Source organism: Ooceraea biroi, chromosome 7 (genome assembly GCF_003672135.1).
Source record: "Ooceraea biroi isolate clonal line C1 chromosome 7, Obir_v5.4, whole genome shotgun sequence".
Taxonomy (NCBI): Eukaryota; Metazoa; Arthropoda; class Insecta; order Hymenoptera; family Formicidae; genus Ooceraea; species Ooceraea biroi.
The window spans coordinates 7,153,514-7,178,149 of NC_039512.1; the positions used below are offsets into that span (position 1 = coordinate 7,153,514).

The window sequence follows — 24,636 nt, forward strand, 5'->3', positions numbered from 1 at the left end:
TTAACAATAATAACAGTTTTTGTATTCATGTAATTTTTAATTTTGTGATTAACATATTTGCTCAGCCTTTATTTTTCGTAAATTGGATAACAGAGTTCAATTTAGAATTCATTTCAATTAAGAGGCGATAGTTTAGTCTCGCCTTACCATGTCCGATCAGATACTGTTCTAACGCAAGTTTTTTTCTTATGAGGATACAATATCTAAAACCGAAACACCCTCATCACGTACTTCCATCAAACTCCGGACTCTTAACATCAACGTTGTCAGCTCCGTCCAAGTGAGTGCGTTACGAGGCCGATGTGAACGATTCCAAAACTGTCACGTAGCCTGAGAAAGGGGATTAAGGAAGGAGAGAAGCAAGAGGGGCCAGGTGCGTCGTGAAACGTTCTTAAGTTATTCATGAATTCGTTTAATCGGTTTCTGCGCGTACCGGGCTATCTCGTTTTCTAGGTTTTTACCGCGTGTCCGAGCTGGTAATCAACGTTAATTCGTAGAAAACCGTACCAGTAACAAGGACTATAAATTCTTTATTAGCCGGGAGCACTGAGGCCTTCCTTCTTCATCAGCGTCTCCTCCTTGTCCTTCCCTCCGATTTCTCTTCTTCTCTGTCTCGCGAATCCTCGATACTGTTCTCCGCGATAAATGCATACTTCAGTGTCTGCGAGAAAGCTTGAGATTTACACGATGGAGAGGGAGTTTATCACGTTTCGGATTTCAGACCGTAAATGAGTTGTTTGTGAGATGTCATTGATCTGTGCACTGTTATCACTGAATCTCGGACGGGCAGTGATAAAACGATGCAAATTTGACTTGCTTTATAATCTATCTCTCATCTGTGTAATGTATATGACTTTCTTTTATCTTTCATGTATCCTGTTGTTTCTTTTCACGTGGATTACTATGAATTATCGATCGAGAATGATCAGTGAAATTACCCGACTGCAACAGTAATCTTTTAAATTTCAAAATGTCTTGTTGCTCTTATTACTCGAGGAATCTACGTATGTGCACCAAGTGATTCGGTGATTTGCTACAAAAATAGTCTACGCGATTTCTTCGTTACAGATATATAACGCCACTCCTTGAAATTGCGAGAATAGTGACGGCAAAAGAAAGCTAGATCGTTCGCAAAAAGATCGGTTCACGTTGATTTCAACATGGTGAATTAATATAATGATAGTTTGCTGCAAAATTGCTTTGGAATACCGTAAATAATTTTAACGAATTCATATCTTAATAATATGTACCAATAGTATAAATAAACGATATTTCAATACTTATATACTTCAATACTCGTATTTCAATACCGTAAATGTACAGAAAGAAGTTTCCATATTTATTTATGATAATTTAGGCATTCGTAATAAAATTCAATAATTCAAATAAAAGACGTCTTTTTTATTATCATACATATACTTGGAAGATTGAAATTAATTCCAATCTTTAATGTTTACATTTAATATAATTCCATTCCTAAATTCCTAAAAAATATAATATGAGGAGACAACAAAGCGGCATCAGGCTAACGATTAATAAAGTAACTGCACTGGGAACCAAACGATAATCAATGCGGACGGAACCAAATTCGAATTCTCAGCATTTGGTCAAATTCCATTAGCCCCGAAGAGAACCTGGTTACCGGTTTTCGGAGCAGGCTCCGTGTAAATCAGATGCGATGAGGACGAGCTTGCGAGTGCAATCTGCCATCTGAACGGATCGAAGGGGCAAGTCTGTCCGTTCTTAGTCTCCGACCTACACCAATATGCTACTAAGAACATATGTTAGGATTCTACATATCGATTTGTAATTGTAATATTTAAAAAAATATCAAATATCTTTTCTCACTAATATACAGGGTGAGGCACCTAAAACAGGCCACCTGAATATCTCGGCTGTTATTGGTGATAGAAAAAAATGTGTCTGACCAAACTTGCATGGTTTCGAGGGATACATAATTTGTTCTAAATAATTTTTTATTAGGTGGACGCGTAAAGGTCATATGAAGGTCAACTTCGTTTTTTAAATGGTATGATATGTTTTTTTACGTACCATCTAGTAGAGCGTTTGAAGATGCGCACATTGATCTATGGGTCAAAATCATTAAAGGTCACTGAAGGCCAAAATTTCTAAGTGCTAGAACTTTTCATTTCTGATTTTACGGTATTTTCAATAGCAGAGAACTCTAGGCAATATAAAAAATATAGATATCAACAACTCAGAACTTCGCGGAAAAAGAAAAAATTTCTAAGGGCTAGAACTTTTTCATTTCTGAGTTTACAGTATTTTTAATAGCAGAGAACTCTAGGCAATATAAAGTAAATTATTTTCCCTTGCAGTTGGCCTTCAGTGATCTTGAATGATTTTGACCCGTAGATCAATGTGCGCATCTACTAGATGGTACGTAAAAAAACATATCATACCATTTAAATAAACGAAGTTGATCTTCATATGACCTTTACGCGTCCACCTAATAAAAAATTATTTAGAAGAAATTATGTGTCCCTCGAAACCATGCAAGTTTGGTCTGACACATTTTTTTTATCACCAATAACAGCCGAGATATTCAGGTGGCCTATTTTAGGTGCCTCACTCTGTATGTATTAATTGTTAAGCATATTTTCTTTTCTTAATTAACATATAAGACATGAATGCATTTTTTATATTAGCGTAGCTAAAACTACATATGTGTGTGTGTGTGTGTCTCTTTCTCTCTCTCTGTGTTTGCTGAAATGGAAAAAAAGAGAGAGAAATCTCATGTTACATTTCTCTGAACGAGATCCACAAATCTCAATGGATAACCATTCTGTTTTAACCATAATTGAGATGTCACCATAGTGCTGTTCGATCCGATATCGGAAATCTGCTGGGAGGCGCGCAACAAATGTCTGGGATTTACCTCGATGATTAAAAATATTATCCAGAAGAATTCAACGTGACATATATCGTAAATCACATGTGCCTATAATAGCATACTATACGAATGGTAAATGAAATTCAACAAACAAATATTTTAAATTATTATATAAATTAAGAAAACAACGTATTTTTGCGCGTATCAAAATTAAATTGCTAGTATATCAAACTTTCATTCATTAAAATATGTTGTAAAATTAAGATCGATTCACATTATACGACATGTACCATTACGTAGGTATAGTATGAATCGATCTTTATTTGTAAATAAGTAAAGAATAAAGATTTTTAATAGCGTTGAATTTACACAGTTACTCAAAAACACTCATTTGCGCAGAAAACGAAAGCAGAACACCGTCAATTAATCACAGAGCCTTCGTGTCTTGATCTACTGGCGCAGCTTGTTTCCTGGAAAAGAATATCTATTCCCTTGACAGCCTTCTGCGTGCAAAGTGCAGCTGCAACGTAGGCTAGTATGCTCCACCCATAATTGTTAATTATTCGCCGGGTTCTCTCGTGAGCACAAGCAAGACAGGTCCGCGATAGCGCGAGGAAGATAGGGGCTGTCTGTGCCTGAAATTGGTCGGTGACTAGCCGACGATGTGGATAGCTCGCGAGCAATTTGGCGGGCGGTAACGAAGGGTCTGCGAAAACAAAGGCTCGTCGTCATTCCGACCAATTGTTGCATTATTCATGTGTTTCTAGCAAGAAGCGGTCGTAAGCCAGCCTCGAGACTTTTACTCTCGCTTTGCCTTTCGGCGCCGCGCATCCCTTCTGGGCCTGCATGGCCGTTTCAAAATTCATTTCATTCTCCTGAAGCGTCTTAAACTCACCATCAGTGTGTTAAAAGCGTAGTGCAACCGTGACTTGATCACTGAGAGATCTTGGAGAATTCTCACCAATAAAACTCAGCTTTTTATGTACTAGTTCACAGAATTCAGAAATGATAATGATCGATAATCTTTAAAATCAATATTTAGGTAATCTGTGAAATATCCGAATTCTTAAGAAAATTTTATTTCCGAGTGTAATCATAATATATTACAGTATGGAAAAAATGCTTACAGGGTAGATAGTAAATATAAAAGAAATTCTATTCTCAACAAAACTTGCATTGAGAAATAAATTTTGATGGTTTAGAAAGATAGATGAGTTTACGCAATCACTCATGTCCTTCTTTATATTTTCTTCCACGCAAGAAATAATCGCAGGTATTGATCGAAGATCGAAGCATCCGTTCGAATTATCCTAATGAAGTGTCACTAATGTGTGTGGTTCGGGTTGCCGAGCTATCCTAGATAACTTCGAAGATCCATTGTTCCTAACGTCAGGTAGCTGGTCTCGTATTCCCGGTCCGTGAATAAAGCGGGTGAAAAATAATCGTGAGATATCCTATGATAAAGTACCTGTAGAACCTTAAAACGGATGAGAAACGATTGTCTCGTCCGATAAAACGCAATTTTTGGATGACCGATCGTTCAAGTCCGGCATACTTGCTGTGTAATGGATTTCGACACTGTGAAAATGCGCAATGAAGTGTAAGCGCTAGCAAGATGGTCGCCGTTGTTATTTAGCGTTCCATAAATATCCATAAATTACCGGGAAACCACCGCAACCACGGCGCAATAACCTCCCGGTGTGGCTATGGACGTTCACCACTGTGCCGTGCATTGCCCGCCGGAAAGACCATAGTAAACTTGTCAGCGTTGACACAATCGGCCTCCTTAACGAATCATAAACGCCAACAATACCGCATGCCAAATGCCAATCTGTTTTCGCGCTCGAGCGCCACGTTATTTCGCATATGTGATTGCTCCTGCTTCGACCTTTTCTTTATCGTTCATCAGCTGAAAATCTTGGTTTTATCATTACTACGAATTATGTATCATTGTTGTATCAAACGATATTTTTCTGCATTTATTATAGTTGCAGTGTGTAGAAAACTTGAGTTTATAATTTCACCTCGTGTCATTTTACTTCATGAATTTTTCGTCAAAGTTTCTTTGATAAAATAATTAATTCAACGAATTTTTATTCAATTATGCTCGATTTACACGTACTATGAATTTTGTGCATAACAATTTCTGGTTAAAATGTATATTTTGTGAAGACGACGAATATATAATATAATAGGCATTATTCCAGCTCTTCCCTTCTCCTGCGAGGGATAAATATGCGGTACATCGTGGTATTTTTAGCACAGATGCGATACTCGTCCTGAGAGCGGTAAACAATCGTAGATGGCCGACGTGCAAACGAGAACCGAAAAACGCCCCCTCATCCATTTTGTGATCCTCTTGCCTCATCATCCTATCTTCTTTCTTTTCGCCGTTATTCAAAATGGCAACCTGGTGGGTACCTGTTTCGATTTACCTGAAGGGTCTGCGTACGTAGCGGGACGAGCACACATCCAACACGAATGTCGGGGAAGAGAAGGGAGGACTTTTGGTGGAGAGAAGGTCAGCCCTCTCCGATCCCCTGTCATTTGTTCAAAGTTTCGAAATGAGAAGGCTCGTCCTCCATATGTGTGCAAGTACATATCCCACCCACTCATACAATTGTACTTTGTGACGGTGTGCTGCCCGCAGAGCACTCGCATACCTGAGTGGAGTTGCCCATCTCCCTCCTCTCATCGTCCCTCGATCTACCACTCTCCGCGCGCGCCACCCTATATACCTGGTGCTTCGTGCACCGGAGATACACGCGTCATTAAATAATCCCAGCCCGACGCTCTCATCAGGACCTTTACGAGGCGAAATAATATTCGACCGTCCGGTCGGATACCACTGCGATATTTTACGTAAGGATCCTGGACCGGCTCGAATCCTTGCGGCCTCTCGTTGCGACCTGCCGCGAGGATTTGCGAACTTAAAAGCGTGCCACTTTATGACTATTTGTTGGAGCATTATATTTTTCTCGGAATTCTTTAAGAAGCTGTACATTCTTTTAAGAAGTATAGAAGAGTCTAGGAGCTTTTATAAAAAATAAAAGGTTTGAAAATTTCTTTTGGAAAATACAAAAATTTCCGAATCTTTTATGAAAGAAATATGTGTGTATCCTGTAAAGATGATTTAAAAACTTATAATTATAGAAAAATGTATTTAATGATGCCCTATTTTAAAAGCGTTACACTTGCTGAATTATGGTAGAATCTTTTTGAGTAATAAAACCATGTATGCAAGTAATCTGGTAAATAGACCAACGGTTAAAGATTTATAATCCGATAACTAATAACATAATAAACATAAAAGTGACGATGTTATTTACAACGTGTGTCTTATCTGCAATGCTACTTGAGTATACACTTAAACAGGAAATTATTATAAGCTTAAAGAAATAACGTAAAAATGCAATAAAGTTTCTTCGTTAAAATCAGTATACATGTATATATAACCGGTTCGTAATACGTAAACGCGTTCATTGAATTGCAAAGCGGTACCCAAATCAAAATCACTGCTTATAAATTTATATAAAGAAATAAATAGATAACATCTTATTTTGTTCTGCAAAACTTTTACAAGAAATAATATTTATTTTCATAAACATGAAAATAAATATTATTATGCGTATCTCATACTTCTTAATTTAATATTTACGACATATTCAGTAATTAAATAATTGCTTAGAAAAGTTTTGCAACAAACTAATTATAAAAGAAAGTATTGGCTAATTTACATTCCACCTGTAGCACATTTCTGCATATAGATTTTTTCAACCTTAATACTCCACATACACCAAATTAAAAATGCCGCCGTGGTCACATATATTATGCGAGTGATTATCAGGAATCGTAAATCGTTCCATAACGCCACGTGCCTCTCGAAGGCAACAGGAGCAACAGTTCAACCGGTGTGCGCGAGACGCGTTTTAATCCTCTTAGGGGGCGGGCAAAGATGCAAAGAGCGCGTCTGCGGAAATGAAAAAAAGATGATACGAACTTGCGTGGTATTAACTCATTACGTAACACGCTTTGCTCGCGAACAAGACAACTCCAGCAGTTAACAACCCGAGTTAACGACCCGACGCACCTTGCGCGCCCCCGTCAGCTTATCGCTCCGCGAAACCCCTTCATCTCGCTGTCCGAGCGGAGCGCCTCCATCAAACTAAGCCGCGATCGTGCCACCTCCTCGCGTGCTTCACGCGACTCTTGTCCGCGAACACAATGCCCGATCCTCCTCGTGGATCTTTCCAATTAAGCGGCAAGAACCCGATCAGGTGCAGAAGCATGAGAGGGTGCACGCTGGCACTCGTTTACTTGCGCTCGTGTCCCGTCTACTTGGCCGAGGGGCATAACGCGATCACGATCAGGAAAGGGAAGTCCTAAGGCTGTAAGAAATACCTTCTTCTGAATTCTCTTTCGTACTTTGTTTTTTTTTATTTTAGAGTTTCCTTTTGCCGAACGCGTTTCTCTTCTTTTTCACTGTCGTTCATGTCACGCGTTCTCTTTAACGCAATCTGACGACACAAGGATATTCTTTTGGTATTCTTCTTCGATATTCCAAGAAGATATTCCTGTAATTTCTGCAATTTTCAAGATATGCGGAGATCCACTAAAAGGCTTTTTTCAGCTAATTCCGCAGCCGCAGGTGTACTCAACTATACAACAAAAGCGGCAGTAACTGACACCATTGCTATGCCCTCTACTCTACAATACCAATGTGGCGGTGTCACACCTTTGCAGACTTATTAGTATCTGTCGGTTTCTTATTGAAAGATTAGCCTTAAGTCGTGACACATTGTATGCGCAATATAATAAAACGATCTTAAAATATCTTGCAAAGATATTTTTTATTGCACAATGAGAGGTATTAAACTGTTTTAATAAAGTTAGCAGGTTAGAAATAAGAAAATGAAATAAATGAAAAAAATATGATGTGAAAAGAGAATCAAACACTGTAAGAATTAAATATTATTACACTTCAAATACTGATTCTACACCATTTAAACGTTTACATGGTTGGAATAGTTGAGTATCTGCAGCGGTCGGCTGTAGCACGCATGCGTGGAACAATGTTTGGTCAATGCTGATCGAGATGATACAGGATGAATAAAAAATTCATAGGTTCGTTGAGCAAAGAACAAAGAAACTCATTTGATCTTCCCACAAAAAGTAAAACGGACCAAGATTCTGTGCGGATTTTTTATTTAGTTTGGTATTTTCTTTATAAGATATTTTTATAATTATTATTTTATGAAGATAGTTCACAAACAAATTATTTTATTTATTATATTATTATATTTAACTGTATATTGAAATTATATTATATTGAAATGTATCAATATATTATTCATCACGCTAAAATTTTAAGATGTTTCTACGTAGACAATTTAATCACTAAACGTAATAAAAAAATAATAAAAACAGGATATATTTAGCTTATAATGTTTTAATCACAACTGCATAAACTTTTATGGTAAATATATTTTTTTAGATTTCTCGATATCATCGCTAGCTGTTCAGTGTGGAGCACAATGCGAACACACGTACACGAGAGTATACGTTTGTGGTAATTCAGGGTGATGAGAAGCAAAAGGTTGACGTATTCAAGAATTGCAAGCCGAAGAAGAAAAGGAGGAAAGAAAAAGTGTAACTATGGCATGCTATAAGAAAATACATCTATCTATAGAAGAGAACCGTAGCTTTTCTAAGCAACAAAGGCCCTGGATCTCACCTTGCGATCGCGCTTTTATTTTTTTAATTTTTTCTTTTTCTTCTATGGCTGCATCCTTTACTCGTTCTTCTTTGCCTGCAGCCGATGCAATCAATGCGTGCAATGCACTGTTTTGTTCGATTTAACTTGCGATATGAGCGATATATGTGATTTAATGAAACAATATTATAAAATATGCCTCATTATCTCTAATACATGCAATGTTTTGAATACGTATATATTTTTTTGCAGTGCAATACGGAGAAACTATTTAAACGATTGGACGACTGAATGTTAAAAATATTAGGTGATTGATTTATTGGTTAGCACCGAGGTATAATAAGGAATGTTGTCATCGTAATCTACCTGGGCGGGATTGCTAATTTGAAAGTAGTGAGTGCTATAAATATATTGCTAAGTTGGTTCCGCTTCGCGCCTTGCATCGACTTGATCGACTCTATTTATCGAAAGCGTATTATTGGCCGAAGCATGCTGTTGTATCGAAAGCAGGAAACGTTAAATCAGAAATATTTTCCAAGCATCTGTAGAATTTATAACTCTTGTGAAGCGATACGTACTTTCTCATCATTTACACACTGGCAATGCCAGAATCTACAAGCATAAGCAAGTGATTCCCGTGATTTACACTCTGCATAAAAGCTGAGTCGTATGAAAAATGACCCAGTTGGAGAGAATCCGAGATCTTAGAAAATCTCAGAGGTCTTGTTTTAACTAGTCGCCATTAAATATTCATTTAACTAGCATATGTTTCTAAGCCATTTAAGACGTTTCGCTTGTTCAAGCATTTTAATTAAAATATTTCGAGAAAGACTGAAACTATGTCAAACATTTCAACCAGTACCAAAAACGTACCAAAAATAGAAAATAACTAAAATCTTCTTACCATTTACGATTCTTCGTGCGCAATTTGTAATGAGACATTCTCAATTTGACATCACGTATTTGAAATATCGGATCAGAAACGCAAATTCCAAATCAGAATATTATATTCCTTTGTGTGTTGCACTATCCTGACGCCCAGACATTGCAACTTATTAATCGATGTTTACGCGAATAGGCTGTAGGATGTCGTATTGCGAGACAAACTTGCTTTTTTGGAGTTATTTATCTGAATCGCTTTTATACGTGTTGAAAGGTTATATTTTAATATATTTTGTTGTTTTCTACGCGGATATTGCGTCTAACTGAAGCTAACTTTAAAAGTTACAATTTGTGGGATGCAGAATTAGTGATTTAAAAGACAGGACAAGTATGATACGTTCGAAGACCAACAATACTTTGCACAATAATGAAGCCTCAATTTCATCCTGATTGCTATGCGCCAACGAGAATTATGATATGCCTTTGCCATTTAACGAAATATAAGATATTCGAAATCGCGACCTTGGGTACTACGACGTTATATTTGCACTTTAAAACCATTTTTTGCGGTAAAAACTTGTTTCCAATCTTCAATCTTCAGAAGTATGATAGGCTGTTATATATAGTCACAGTACATATATACAATCTTTCTCTCTCACACTTTTCGCATACTCTTATATTCGGAAATTAAAAATTATAGTTCTTTCTCTCCACTCAGACATTTGGTACAAACATTTGGAATTAATATGAAAAATATTTATAAGAATGAGTATGACATAAAAGACACGAAAGAATAGCAAGGACACTGTGATAAAATTTGTAGCGTTAAATTTGGAAGTCAATTCCCCCGATTCGCCTTGATCTCCATTGGTTGCTCCGATCTTTGCTTGCGATAGTTCTACCGTTTGAAACGAAATACAACACAAATACCGAGAGCAATAAGTATTTAATTACCAAAGGCATTAAGGTATAACACATTAGGTGGTTTCCTCGGAACTGACAGGTAACCAAAGACCCGCAATACACTGGCGGTAGACTATTAACAATAATTTCGACGGCGATTCTTGACTTGAGAGACATGGTTGGTGGAATTCTTTCTCGGTAGAAGAGATGAGGACGAGGAAGAGAGGAGGAATGGAGGAAGAAACGCCTGTGCAAACCCGTTTGGCCGTTAGCAGTCTCCGACGCTGAGGCAGACACTCGGTCCAGAAGGATCGAGACGCGCTCACGGGCAAAAGTCCAGCCCTTTTGCTCCTGCAGACTTATACACTGACCTATATTCGCTGGAACCGGGTCTGGAGACCCGGCCATAGCCACAGAGACCCACTACCCTGAAGAACTCTCCCGTGAGACGATGAGAGGTCGCCTCTACTCTTCGTCTTTCCATTGATTCACGCTAGTCGCTTGTCGATGACGCTTTCCGAACGAAGTTAACACGCTTTACACGAGTTTCAATACGCTCACCTACCCTTAGATACTTTTAGAGTCTTTTTGTCGCAATTCTTAGTTTTTCATTTCTTTTGTAAATTGATTTCGAAGATATTATTTATTACTATTCCAATTGACACAAGCATGTAAACGATCAAAAAAGTATTAATAATCAATACGATTATTTTCTTAACAAATGACTCATTTTAACGCGTGTTTAATAACTTTCTTTTATAATACTTTTCTTTTAATACAGAAATATAATTTAAGAAATACTATCTTGCAATGTATGTAACAATGTAAAGGAAGTTTGCTATACATGAGAAAGCTGTGCTAAGAGTTCACTCTTACTTCTTTTCCCACAACATTAAGAACATGACGAAATGCAAATGCATTATGTTAGAATGAATTACACATCCGTATTGCAACATTGCGTATTATAGTCTTATAAATAATAGAAATAAACGACATATTAGATTATTCTTGCTGTAGGAAAAAGCGTGTGGGTGGCCCGATCCTTTAAAATCTCCAACGCGCAACTCGTACATGTTTCGAGGCAGTGAAGCTATTACGGGAGTAATAGCTCGCCTTTTCGCATGCAGATCGAGAGATATTAATTGCGTGTGGTAGCAGTAACAACGTTCTACTTTCGAGTTACACGTGCGCGCATTGCGGTAATTAGATGTTCATGGTAACGCAACCTTACGTCAATCGAAATTTTTCACTACGGACTTCCTTGTTGGCCGCAAACTAGCAGTTCACGTCTCTTGTCGAATCATATAATCTGAGATAAAATACATGGTATCTCCAATCTATGCAGATAAATGCGTATTTAATTATAATCATCGACAAGCCGTTGTTAAATTTACATTTACCGATGTAAATAGCATTGCAGCACCAGAATGTTGCACATTGCCAATTAATTTTAATGCAGTCTGCGATACATATACATATATATATATATAATCTATAACTGTGTCATTTATAAAATATTTTATGCTATTTTAATCATTGTATGACAACAACATTTATTTTATTTTATATCTCCCAAAATTTAAATATGTAAAATATTCATATGGGACGACTTTTATCAAGCATACGAGTAGTTTTTTCAGTAATTTTTTTTAGTAATTTAAAAATATTTCATCGTCATCGGTAGACTCGGAGATCTCCAATTTAATGCTAGTTTAATAACATTTTCGAGAGGCGAGATAAAAGGGTCATCGATTCGATTCATTCGCTGCAGTGCATGTATGACATATAATTACATGCATACGCACACTGGTACGTGCACGCGATGCATCGAGAATTTCGGAAATATACAGACAATTGAGCACTCGCACGCACAGATACAATCGCACTCTCTCGGCAATCTGGATTTTCCAGCGACGTTCATGCGCCGGTCTCACTCTCTTTCCCATGCGATTTTCACTTTCGAACAACGTATTTATCGATCATCGCGCATTAAATGCGGTAATTGCTGGTCACGGTAATTCGGAAAGAACGACAGCCAACCGGTCTGGTTGGTATAAGCGATGACGATCGCTCTTCCATTACACGCCGCGAGCCCGCGGTCCCGTTTAAGTCCACGTGCGATTATCACACATACGCCGGCTACAGAGTTGTAACGTAATGCGTATACGTGGTCGACATTTGCATAATTACAGACGTACAATTACGAAGCGTGCAAGATTCTTGAATGCGCAATCGATGTAAGCGAACGGTTTAACGATAAATGCGCGCGTGATGGATGCGAACACGCCCGTGTCGTTACCTAACGATATCGATTAAAGGAAGCGCACGGCTCTCGCGAGCGATCGCAGCCTGGAGAAGGTGTTACTGCAGTTCGACAAGTCGACAAGCCAAAACAGCGTAACATCTCAATAAAATAATAAGCGGATTCTAACCACATCGATAGAGTTTCCTGAACGTTTGCGGAACGTTATTTGTGGATACGTGAATGGAATAAGAGAATATCTTATGAACACGTGAATTGTGCGCAATGTTAGCACTTGAATAAAACCAACGTCTTTATTTATACGAAAGACTCGACCGCAGCACGTGATAAAAGGAGAACGAGACTCTGAACAAGATTTTGTCTATAACAGATCGTTCACACTTCGATTTTTTGACCGTGTTGGTAATTTTGCCGAATCGACCTCAACCGTAAAAGAACTGAATCGTCTGAACGCCTCTACTATGATGTATACGCCACTAACGACCGGCGACGGTTTCTTTACAGAATCCGTCGGCAAAATTTGCCGATTCGGCAAAGTTATTGATACGAAAAACCGAACCGTGCGAACGATTTGTAAGTAAGCCACGTTAAATCTGATGGGCACGCAATTACGCTGATGTGTATCTTCATAGAATCGTATAGTCGACAAAACCTTGCATACTCCATCTTTGATTCAAGTTTTGTTTCTTTTATGGAACGTATCAATCTTGTAACTCCACTTTCGCAATTTCAATCAACGCACAGTCGGACATTGATCTAAGATCTGCAAGCAAAAGCGCACCAACATTAGAGAGGCTGGACGAAATCAAATCGTTTCACATTCCTGATTTGACTCCGACAAATCGTATGACACGAAACAGGCACTCGTGATATTCAAACGATCCGCGCAAACGGGCGTGCAACGCTACGATTATGCGAAGATATACATCAGCATAATCGCACGCGCATCACGTTTAACGTGACTTAACGACTCGTCTCGCTAACTATGAAGAAATCAATCAACCTCACAATGAGATCTCATTGCTTAAGCAGAAACAGCTTTGATCCGTATTTGGCCTCGCGATAAATACAGCATCATTTTTTTAACACAAGAAATAAATCTGAGATACGTAATTATATCACACAATGGATAATTATAATTCTTCACGCAACCCCGCTAAGATCTGCTAATAGTTGAAGCACTATTTGCCATATTTGTGGTAAAACAAGAGAACGAGTTGGACGAGTATCAATTAAGAATATTATAATATATCCGAGCACAAACTGATGTACCGGAATTATTTTTCAGAGAACAGAGTAGCCCAGTTTTACGAGTCGTGCGTCATATTCGGTGAAAAACCGTCCTTCTAGGACAGATTTCATTTTCCACCTTGTTGCCTCTGCCATCTCGCACCCTTCGGCTACGTAGAGTTCCCGTCCCTCTCATTAGCGAGTCTGACCCTCGAGAAGCAAATAGCGAGAAAGGATGTCGCGGTGAATACAGCTGTAAATGAGAGAACACCGCAAATGTGACACCGAAGACGCGTCGCCATGAAAGATGCAAGAACGCTAAATGAAGAGAGCCAGCATCAATTATCGGAGATACCAAAGGGAGCCTAAAGCGAGCATCGTGATCAAAGAGGTCGATCCTTCATCCTCGGTATACGGCACACAGCCTCGCACCCTCGTACTATACAGTTTCACTCCGTAACACGTTTGACCTGCTTCCGAGTTTAAGGAAAACTTCGTATAGGATCCGCTCCGCGCAAACAAGATTGTTTACGACTAAGTGGTCCACCAACTGCTGAACAGCGAAATGGCAGCTGTAAAGAATAATGTAAGTTCGAAATATCTAATGTTAGATCTAAGTCGTAACCCCGGACCCAGTGTATACTCATCTCTCATGTGTACTCTGTACACGTTTGTACGTTATTTAATTCAATTTATAATCCATCATCTTTTATGTATCATACATGTATTGTGTATTATATCTTACACTTAAGAATATTGCGAAATATAAAGCAATTTGTATGAAATATATTTAAGGTAAGTATAAGTAAAGAGTCTATTTGAGAAAACAAATGTGAAACCAGCTTACGAGGCGTTGCCCAAGGATCGAGCGGTTCGCACTTGATTGCCGGCTCATAAAGCAATCTCGATCTCGGGACGCAGGCATAAAAGCTCGCGATAGCTCTTGATATCAATGAGCACGTGTTTCTCTGCGACGAAAGCGTGTATCGTGGCACGATCATATGAAATTCCAGGATTAATGCGTACGCGCACGTGGTAGCGGTATCACGTAGCCAGCAATAAGTAGTTATTGTAGATCGTAACGAGACAATATTAATCAACGGTTACGTTAATTTGAATTTATTGTTTGATAAGAAGGCACGTAGTGCACAGCTAAGGTGAAATCTCCTGTGTAGCAAGATCGTATCGGAGCTCCGATACGAGATACGAACGCTGATGGCATATCCGGGCGACGCGCAATATTGTGCAATACGATGTGCACGCAACATTATAAAGCGGCTACTCTCTCTCCTGCGGCTGTCTCCTCGCCAATGGGAACACCAGAAAATCGCATTCTATCAGAGAGAAATGTATACTCATAGAGAGAGATTTTATGTCGCCGCGCCTGGCAGTCGGGCGAGATTTCTTTTCAATCAAAGAACCCACAGAGCCATAAAATCAACCTTGTGACGCGAATACATCAAATGCAAATACGAGATACATTGTGTTTTATTGCACCACTTTTCAATGAGAAATATATATTGTTTCAAATGGATTAGTGTTTCAAATAATTATGAAAACATCATATATTTAGATGATATTGTTTGCATTGAACTTGTAAAGTTCCTAGTGATTAAAAGAAGAGAGAGAGAGAGAGAGAGAGAGAGAGTTAAGTTATATTACCGCGAGAGCATATGTGTAGGACGGAAACTATCTACAACGTAAATTTACATAGGATTTGAAACTGTTGCTAATGGCTTAAGTTCGCAACTATTCCTCTATTTCGCAGCAACACAAGCGAATGGGAGTGATAATGTTGTACAAATGGCTATTCAAGTTTTAAGTAGGTTTCTAGGAGCAAGTTTTTAACGGGAACGACCGCGCTTTCGATACATAATGGTACTTATAAGAAATAATATTATTGAGAAAGCGTCTTCGCAAAGCCATTATCATACTTTGGCTTCATGCGACAAGGTGCGTTTAAAATCATCCTGAACATGTATTGCTTACTTTTTTTGCACATTATTTTCTTTTATATCTAGAATATTAAACACGCTCTCGATGGTCTGATTTTGTTGTCAAAAAATGACGATATTATATAAGTAGTATTGCAATAATAACTAAATAATGATTTACGGTACGAATTAAGGTAATTTCATCACGACTTAAAACTCAGCTTATTGAGAATTTGCATATAAGTTTACTATAGATGATAGCACAAGTTTATTTTGTAACATCTCGAAATATGCTTCTCATGCGTATAATTATACTTATATATTATATATTATACCTACGTTACATACGTTTACACGTATGCGCTTTGGGCAAAATCATGCAATCTAAAAGAAGTATGCCTAGCTATCTTCATTAGATTGTACTGATACGCTTCCTGTGACCGTGACTAATCCATTCTGCATGGAAAGCAGCTGCAACTCACCGGATTGTTGATAAGGTTCGCCGAGGTGGATGCAGCGGTAGGACGATGATCGTACTCTTCCGGATAGTCGTCTCGGTAAGGCCTGCCGGTGGTAGGTCCCTCCCTGGGCACCTGACTGTCCCTTTCGTCTCTGACGTCGCTGATAGGATCTCGATGGAAGTCCCTAAAGTCCCTGAGGTCGCGTAGATCCCGAAAATCGCCGAGGTAGCCCTCTTGGTAGTCGCGACTCACGTGGTCCCGTTCACCTCGAAACTGCCTCGACATCGCCGTCAACTCCTCCTCCTCCGAGTCGGGCAGTTGCTCGACTCCACCGCCACCTCCGCCTCCTCCAGCACCACCTCCGCGTCGGGCGGGATGACGCCGGAGGTCACACCATCCTACCTCCTCCTCCTCCCTGCCGGCGATTTCGCCACGGGGCAACCGAGCCGTGCTTGTTGCCCTCACAACCAATCTGCCTCTGACCTCCTGCCCCCGCGGCCCCCCGGGGGGCTCCACCACATCACAATCAAAGGCTATCCCGCCCGGAGCTCTCACGACTCGACTCTTCCGCGTCTATCGTTCCTTCGTAACCTCGAGCTCTTCCTCGTTGTTGAATCTTTTGCGATTCGCGACTTGGCTCCACGTGTCCACACCGTTGGTGTTGCAGGTAAGGAGCAAGGAATAACCGCTGGGTTTAGGCGATGCTGGTGGCGTGGGTAGTGCGTTGACTTCCAGGAAGTGAGGCGGTAAAGTTTAGCTACCTGCAAAAATTCAAATGCAAGAAACAACAGTTAGAGTAATCGTGAAACGCCGGACATCACACGCCGAAAAGAGCTTAATGTTACATCAAGTTACCGTTCATTGAGTAGTGTAGTGTAATATTTATTAATTGCGAAACATTGAATAATACAAAACGTAGAAATATTGTACTGGATTTATTATTCTATTCATTTGACGAATTGCAAAATGTTTCATAAACGCGACTCCGATGTTTTGCGAGTTAGACATACGTAATTAAATGAACGTTATGACTAAGTCGTTCGATATTATTTTATTCAGTTTTCTCGATAATGACGTAAATTGTATTATTAACTAGAGCGCAAACACGCTACTAAGCATGGTTTCCTCGGCAACTGAAGGTATCAATTAATATAATTATTCAACTGCATAACGCGATGAAATATGCTTGTCATTATAACTCTTGAGTAATGGTAGTAGAATATTTAACTATTGGGATAGATTTTTCCGAAAATATTCAACGTGAAGTTATACCAAATTCCAGAATTATATTTAATGATACTTTCTAAAGCATTGCAACAGATGTAAATGACACGTTTTTTCCACTTATTTAAAAATCATTAGACTGATCTTATATGCAGATACGTTAAATAAATCTAGACATAAAGTAAAATAAAATTTAATAATTTCAACAGAATAATATAAAAGTATATAATTATTTAAAAATATATGATGCAAATATACATTATTATAGTACATTATAATACATTTATATAATTTAATTTCATACTTTATATTATATTTCGCAACATATGAATGATACAATTATTTAGTTGCCAAGAGAAATTATTTATCATTCATGGTTCCAATTAACAGAAATTATTCAGTTTCATTTTGTCATTGTTGTTTAAACAAGCAGAAAATTGGTTGCATTCCATTAATTTATCTACGAATTATTAAATTATTTAAATAGAGCTGCAACGTATAAATAATATTTCAACGCACATAATGAATCTCTCGGTTATTCGCACATGTATTGAATTTATTGTTGTTATCAATCAGTAACATATCGAAGCCTTCATACCTCTATGATTTCTCTATCGGTGTGCGACGTTATTTACACGCACGAGAGAAGTCGCGAATTTACGCGTGATATCGCGGCACGTCTCTGTAATCCTCGCTTATTGCAAATTCAATTTTGTATCGCACGACACGGGAGATACTTCAATTTTATCGAATAAAACAATTTTGCGAGAGACACGTGCTCCCTTCATCGCATCGCGTCACTGCGCACTATTCGCCTGACAGTCTTCGCAGTTTACTAGAATTCTTTCTTTCCCTTGTTCCGTTTCCTTTGGTCTGTTTACTCGCAAAACTCTATTTACATCGCAATTCGATTCCAACGATACTGCAACAATGTCAAGAACGAAAATATGGCCCGCGGCGCTTCAAATTTAACAGAGCGAAAAATTCGGCTGCGAATATGATTGCGACCGCGCGTTGCGTTGATATTCCGTTATAGTTAAATCTGCAACTGATTTGCACATCTCGCGTTATTTAATATGAATATAAATTCATATTTGAAGAGCATAAAACGATAACGTAATTTTGTAAAAGTTTCTAAAAGTCGAGAGAAATTGCAGCCACCGATCAAAAAACAGCACTTTGCTGTTAATATGAAAGTGCATCACACGAAAGTGCATCCTCCGGAGTACCATGGTGTTCCCGAGTGAGTATTAAAGCAGACGTTCTCGTATTCAGTAGTATAATATTATCATAGAGATAATTGGTGCAATGAGGTCAACCTGTGACTAAATCGTTTGTTCGTTAATTAACGGCACTGTCATCAGAAGGCGTTGTCTCTAGACTGTCGCTATACAGAAATGATTGATTCTCTTTGCCAAGGTCAGCTACATGTATTTCACTAAACATGATAGCAATAATTTTCCTAAAATTGTTACACTAATAACTATATTATTATATTTTTCGTTTAAATATTTGCAATCGTAAAAAATTTAAAAAAATACACAATCTTAATATTTTTTCAAACGAATTAAATCGTCATTAAAGAAAATTTCAAGATACGATATGGAATTTCTGAGCATCGTTAAAAAGATGTTTCAAAAATTGTACACAATCTCAGATCCCCTCAATAAAAATATTTCCGATATAAAATTGCCACGAGGAAATCAAAAATAAAATAAAATAGGTCATGATGCGTTATTGATCAATTAGCATAAGAGTACATGGTTAACAAGAGGAGAATCCGATGCGTAAGATCCTGTCGCAGTTCTCGGAATAGAGAGGGTGGTGACGAAGCTCGCCTAAGGTGGGGTGAGTTGAGGTTAGGTCACGCCGCAGACCACGAATGTAGGGCTGTGGGTCGCGCCCGGTCGAGCTCAGCTGCGCCGCGACCCGAAGGGGTTGCAGCTCGCCTATGATCAGACGAGTGCTCCCTTTCGTCCGCTCTCCGTTGCATGCATCCGCGAAAATTACATGCGCGTCAAGCGGAAAGCGCCGGCGAATGGTCAGACGGCGAGCGGGCTTTATCGCGGCACGGCGGAAGTCCCGCGCAACGTCAGCGTCGCGACCGTTCCTCCGCGAAATGCAAACGGACTCCGTGAGATGATCGTCCGGTCCGAAGATCGACCTTGCGTCTTCGTCCGGTTCTGAAAAAATTCGCTGGTACCCCCGGGGCTCATTCTCGATAATCTCGATAATTGCCGGACACCCCGGCGACCACGTTCTCGAAACTTACGGGATCTTTTCAGCGGTGTAACCATAACGTCCCCCGACGTTCTCCAGGGGATTGGAACACACCACTCGAAGCTGTCACTTTCGCGCGCGGACGTTGTTTCGGCGTTTCCGAACGGCACCTCGACGAGACTCGCGAGGATGAGGTTTACCGAACTCGCGCACGCGAGTCGCGAGCGGCCGCACGACTTCCGCGTGGAACGTTCGAGGGCGACGTAGCGAGCACTACGTCAAAACGACGGCGATGCTCGGGGGCCGTGTTCGCGTCGACGGCTCGCTGCTAACGCGGCTCACGCCACCTCGGCCACCCTCGGCAGGCTACGTTCCTCATCGTCTCGACTCGACTCGCGCACCGTGACGTCACGCCGGACAGACGAAACCCCGGCGGTCTGGGATATCGATCGCTTGCGCTGGCGCAGCCGAAGCTGCGCGCCCTGCGACGCTGGATGATCAGAGACAGACGCGGCGGCGGGACACGTGGCTCAGGCTATGAAAGATGACAGTTCGGAGCAACTGCATGCTGGCGATTCTCAATCGTAGAGATAGGTTTAGGTTAGGATTGTGTTTTGTGATAATTATGTGCTCTTGAATCATTTATATGATGTAATAAACGTTTGTGAGTACGATGCAAAAAATCCAAACATCTTACGTCGGCGGTACATAACCAATGAATGTTCCGTCTCTTGATAATGAGTCATTTAGCGACACTGAGTATGTGCATTATGTGCAATGCTATGAATGACTCACTGACATCAGGAAAATTTCACTCGTCAACGGTTTGGTGAAATAGCAAAAACGTCGCTTACTTTAGGAGAATAATGGAATAATAAAGTAATTGATGTAATGAAAATATATCGAAATTTTTTCGCACGCGCGCGAAATTTGTAATAGATATTTACAGATTTCACAAATAATAATACCATTGTTCGTAATACGACTAACAGAGCTTTTCATTCTTAAAATATCCATGTATTGTTACGTATACCTGTCGATATTCCGATATTTGAATATTCAAATCTGAGATTCGATTTATCGCAACGCCGACTAATGCTATTATAGCAAAGCGGGATCGTTTTTCATTAATCTGTTAATTCTTCCGTTGACTATATGGGTGATCTTAAGAAATTTGAATTATGTAAAACGATAAATTGAATTGAGCGATAATTACCAGTAACATTAAGCTTAAGTGTTATTTCATAAGCGCCACGGTAACTTTTAGAGAGAAATAAAATTACAAAAGAAATTAATTAATTTTCAATTAGATGATGATAATGATGCGCGTACTACTTGTTATCACTGTTCGTGTCGTTTTATTTAGAAAACAAGTATTGAATACGCGGCTTCGTTTTCTGTGAAACTATCAAACCACCTGTCAATTTGTTGTTTCTTCCTTTCATTATGTGAAGCTCACGCAACGTTATCACGTCTCTCTGGCAGTGCTTTATAAACTGCATATAAACGGCATTTTGAACATTTCCAGAAGCAAACAAAAGAGACAAAAAAGCTCAATATGCATTTAATATTTCGATTTCTAAACAGGATATTAAGGAAATTAATATCTTTGTATTTTGACATCTGACTTTACACGTACTTATAAGATTTCAGTCATAATACTGTTTCTTAGAAATAATAAAATAAAAACTGACAATAATAAACTGATAATAATAAAATAAAAAATGACAAATAAATTTTCAAAATTATTCATTTTCACATTAAATCATCAATTTTCATTAATTTTCAAATTAAACAACTTCAATACCATGTAACGTTTACTTATCACTAACGAGTGTTGGAATGTTATCGTAAAATACATTACCAGCAGGTACTTTCGAAATGATATGCCTAATGACTATCAACGTGATTACATTAATTACGCTGTTTACTACACAGTTGGTCGTTACAAGTATCTTTTTTATTAGGATACTTGACAATTGCTTTCATTACACGTTTGCTAGCTACAAAGTAAGGTGGAAATTCTTACGTACACCTCTGACGTTAATTTGCAAAGCTAATAGGTATCACTCGCGCAATTAAAATGCAATGCGCTTATCTGAGTTAATACCGTCGTTGCAATGTAATGACTGTGGACGAATCGTGACACATTTTGCTACAATTGCTGCTGGCTCTATATGCATATCTACACAACAGAAATGGAACAGATGTTACGTAAATTATAATGTACATACAAAGATAAGAGAAAATAAAAATAGATATACGTAATTCGACACATTTGCGTTATCATGAGCGTCTTCAATCGTCATTCAATCGTTTCCACCTTCAAGAAAAGAAGAGATTAGCTTTTTGTATTTAACGTAAGCAGTTGAAGGGAACTACAGTCACGCTCGCGAAAGGCTCGCACCACCCACTGAGGGACAGTTGTGCTTTTGCAATTCCATCGGCCACCCCGTCGCGAGCATCGACATCTACCGGGGGTTGAAGGAAGCGAAGCGAAAGAGAAGGATATGACGAAAGCGAAGTAAGTACTGCACTTTTCCGCAACTTTTCTTACCCTGTAGTCCTTACCGACCTTCAGCGATAACGCTCATCGAGATCGTACCGTCTCCGAGATGCTCACCACATTCTGGTAAAGTATCTGCGGATTGTACCCGAGTGTGTCTTCAGCTTGGACTATCGATCGCATCGACGTCGTTAAGGGTGGCAGCGAGAACTTGCCGCTCCGCGTGGTGCTGCATGCTGGTGGCTGCACTCAGAATGTGCATTCCGTAAAACGCTGAAGAAACGTGGAGAAGATCATTGACGTGGTGATCGCAACTTGAATTACGATCTGTGTGTGTGTGTATACACACACACACACACACACTTTAACTTTTCATATAAAGGAAGAAATATATATACAATAAATATATATAGAAATAAACACATATATATTGGAAAATTGTTCGTAAATCTGACAAGCTTACTGAAGTAAAAGCCTAGGTACCTAGAATTTAGAAGCCTACATACAAAAAAAACTTGAACATGTAGACAGATGTCAGGTGATGCCAGATTCCGTAGATTTGGTAGCATGTGTACGGGTGAGTTGAGTCGAGCGAGAGTAAAACAGAATGCTACATGATGTAGGCTTCTAAATTCTAAGAAAATACTTAGGCACTTCTAGGTACGTTTCTAACTCCGGTAATCTTGTTAATTATACCAGTTTGTTATTTCGGTTTTGTCAAACAATTTCCTTACTTCCATTTATACAGAGTGTCCCACGTAAAGTGTCCAATATATATATATATATATATATATATATATATATATATTTCTTCCAGCATATGAAAAGTTACAGTATAAATATATATATGTATGTATGTATATTTATATAAATATTTTTACATAAATATGTGTAACCGATATATAATATCTAGTATAATTATATTATATAATATGCATTGCAAAAAAATGATGAAAATTAAAAATAATGTAATATCCTCGCTTATTTCAGCATTGTATCGTAAAACTATTATTTATCCTTTTGAATCTGAGATTGATGAAAGCGCGCAATATATTGAAGTTTGCATATTGATTTATGCATTGAACATGCTATGTCTATAATGAATAATGCGGATTAATGTTCCTAGAATCGTTTTAACTGACATTTTTATAATATTCGTACATATTCAAGAACAGTTCAGTAGAATTCTAAACATTAAAAAATGAAGCAACATGTCACTCGCAGAATGTAACAGAAAGAGCAGAAATTTTTTTTAATTTTAAACGTTCCCTTTCTTATATTATACGAAAATTGTCAAAAATTGTATTACCAATTGAAATAATAAACAGCATATTTGTAAAAAAATAATCCTAACTTACAAATAATTCATTTATCTGCAGTTTGATTTTAAAAAACGGTTAATTGCAAGAGGGTATTTTCGTTGCAAGTATCGATTCTCTTCTATTCTGAAACTGTGACACTAAAGGCGTCTTTAGGGGCTACGTATTTTCAGCTCAAAAATAGAACTGCAATATCCAAGATCTTCCTGATGGAAGCTTTAACTGCTCTAATAAGAAGAACAGATTCGTGCTATCATCAAAAATTTATAGAGCTGCCAGCGTTAAGCTAGGTGGTTACGGCCAATTCAGTGAGGTATATGGAATAAAATATCAGAACAAAATTATGCTATCTGTAAAATGTAACAGTTTTATTTTTTACTTCTATATATACATATATATCGCCATATTTTTATTTTTTATTTATAATTCTCTTCATAACTAAATAAAATCTTGTCGATTATTCAGGTATCCGTGTGTACAAAGGTTCCATTTGTCCTATGGGGCGTGTCCAACCTTTTGGCTTTCCGCATTAAGTGAAGAGAAATAGCCCTGGTAGAAATTTCGTGTATTTATTTAGTAGTTATTGAACAGTTTTGTTACATTCTGCCCAGTAATTGACGAGTAAAACTGTTGGGATCCCGATCAAGATGTAACGTTTTTCCTACAGTTACTGGCCACAAAAGATGCACAAAATCTGAATTCATTTACTGAACAAAAACTAGACAAAGAAACTATTTAACCTATTACTAAGCAAGTTTACTACTCATAAAATGGGCTTAGTAAAACTCTATCTAGTTTTTGTCCATTTTCTACACAGTATTGATACAATTTATGAGAATACAGTAATACTAGACAGTAACTGCTTGGGTGTCTAGAAAAACTGCACAGATTTCTACCAGGGAGTCTCGGCACACATATAAAATATATAATACAGTTAATGTAAGTAAATAACTTGCTTTATTTTTTAAATATTTTTTATTATAACATTAAAAAAGAGAGCAACATAAAACTAGTGGAATATTTGACTTTGTGTTTGTGAAACATAAAGTATCGTTACAAATCACAGTTCAAAAATTTGATTTTTATGATCTTGTAGGGACGCAATGCTAGGTGTTCAGGTAGTCCCG

At 38.4% G+C, this 24,636-nt stretch overlaps 1 protein-coding gene across 1 annotated transcript; it reads right to left on the reverse strand.

Moving 5' to 3' along the window:
- Window positions 1-1,412: 1,412 nt before the first annotated feature.
- On the reverse strand, window positions 1,413-22,111 carry LOC105282111 (nuclear receptor coactivator 5-like). Its single transcript, XM_026971235.1, has 3 exons — window positions 19,737-22,111; window positions 16,262-17,001; window positions 1,413-1,755 (listed from the first exon to the last, which is right to left on the reverse strand). Exons 2-3 carry the CDS (start codon window positions 16,523-16,525, stop codon window positions 1,744-1,746), a joined length of 276 nt encoding a protein of 91 aa, XP_026827036.1. The 5' UTR covers window positions 16,526-17,001; window positions 19,737-22,111; the 3' UTR covers window positions 1,413-1,743.
- Window positions 22,112-24,636: the final 2,525 nt, after the last annotated feature.

Excerpts from the sequence above, each read along its gene's own strand:
- LOC105282111 (XM_026971235.1), bottom strand. The coding sequence starts at position 16,525 with ATGTCGAGGCAGTTTCGAGGTGAACGGGACCACGTGAGTCGCGACTAC.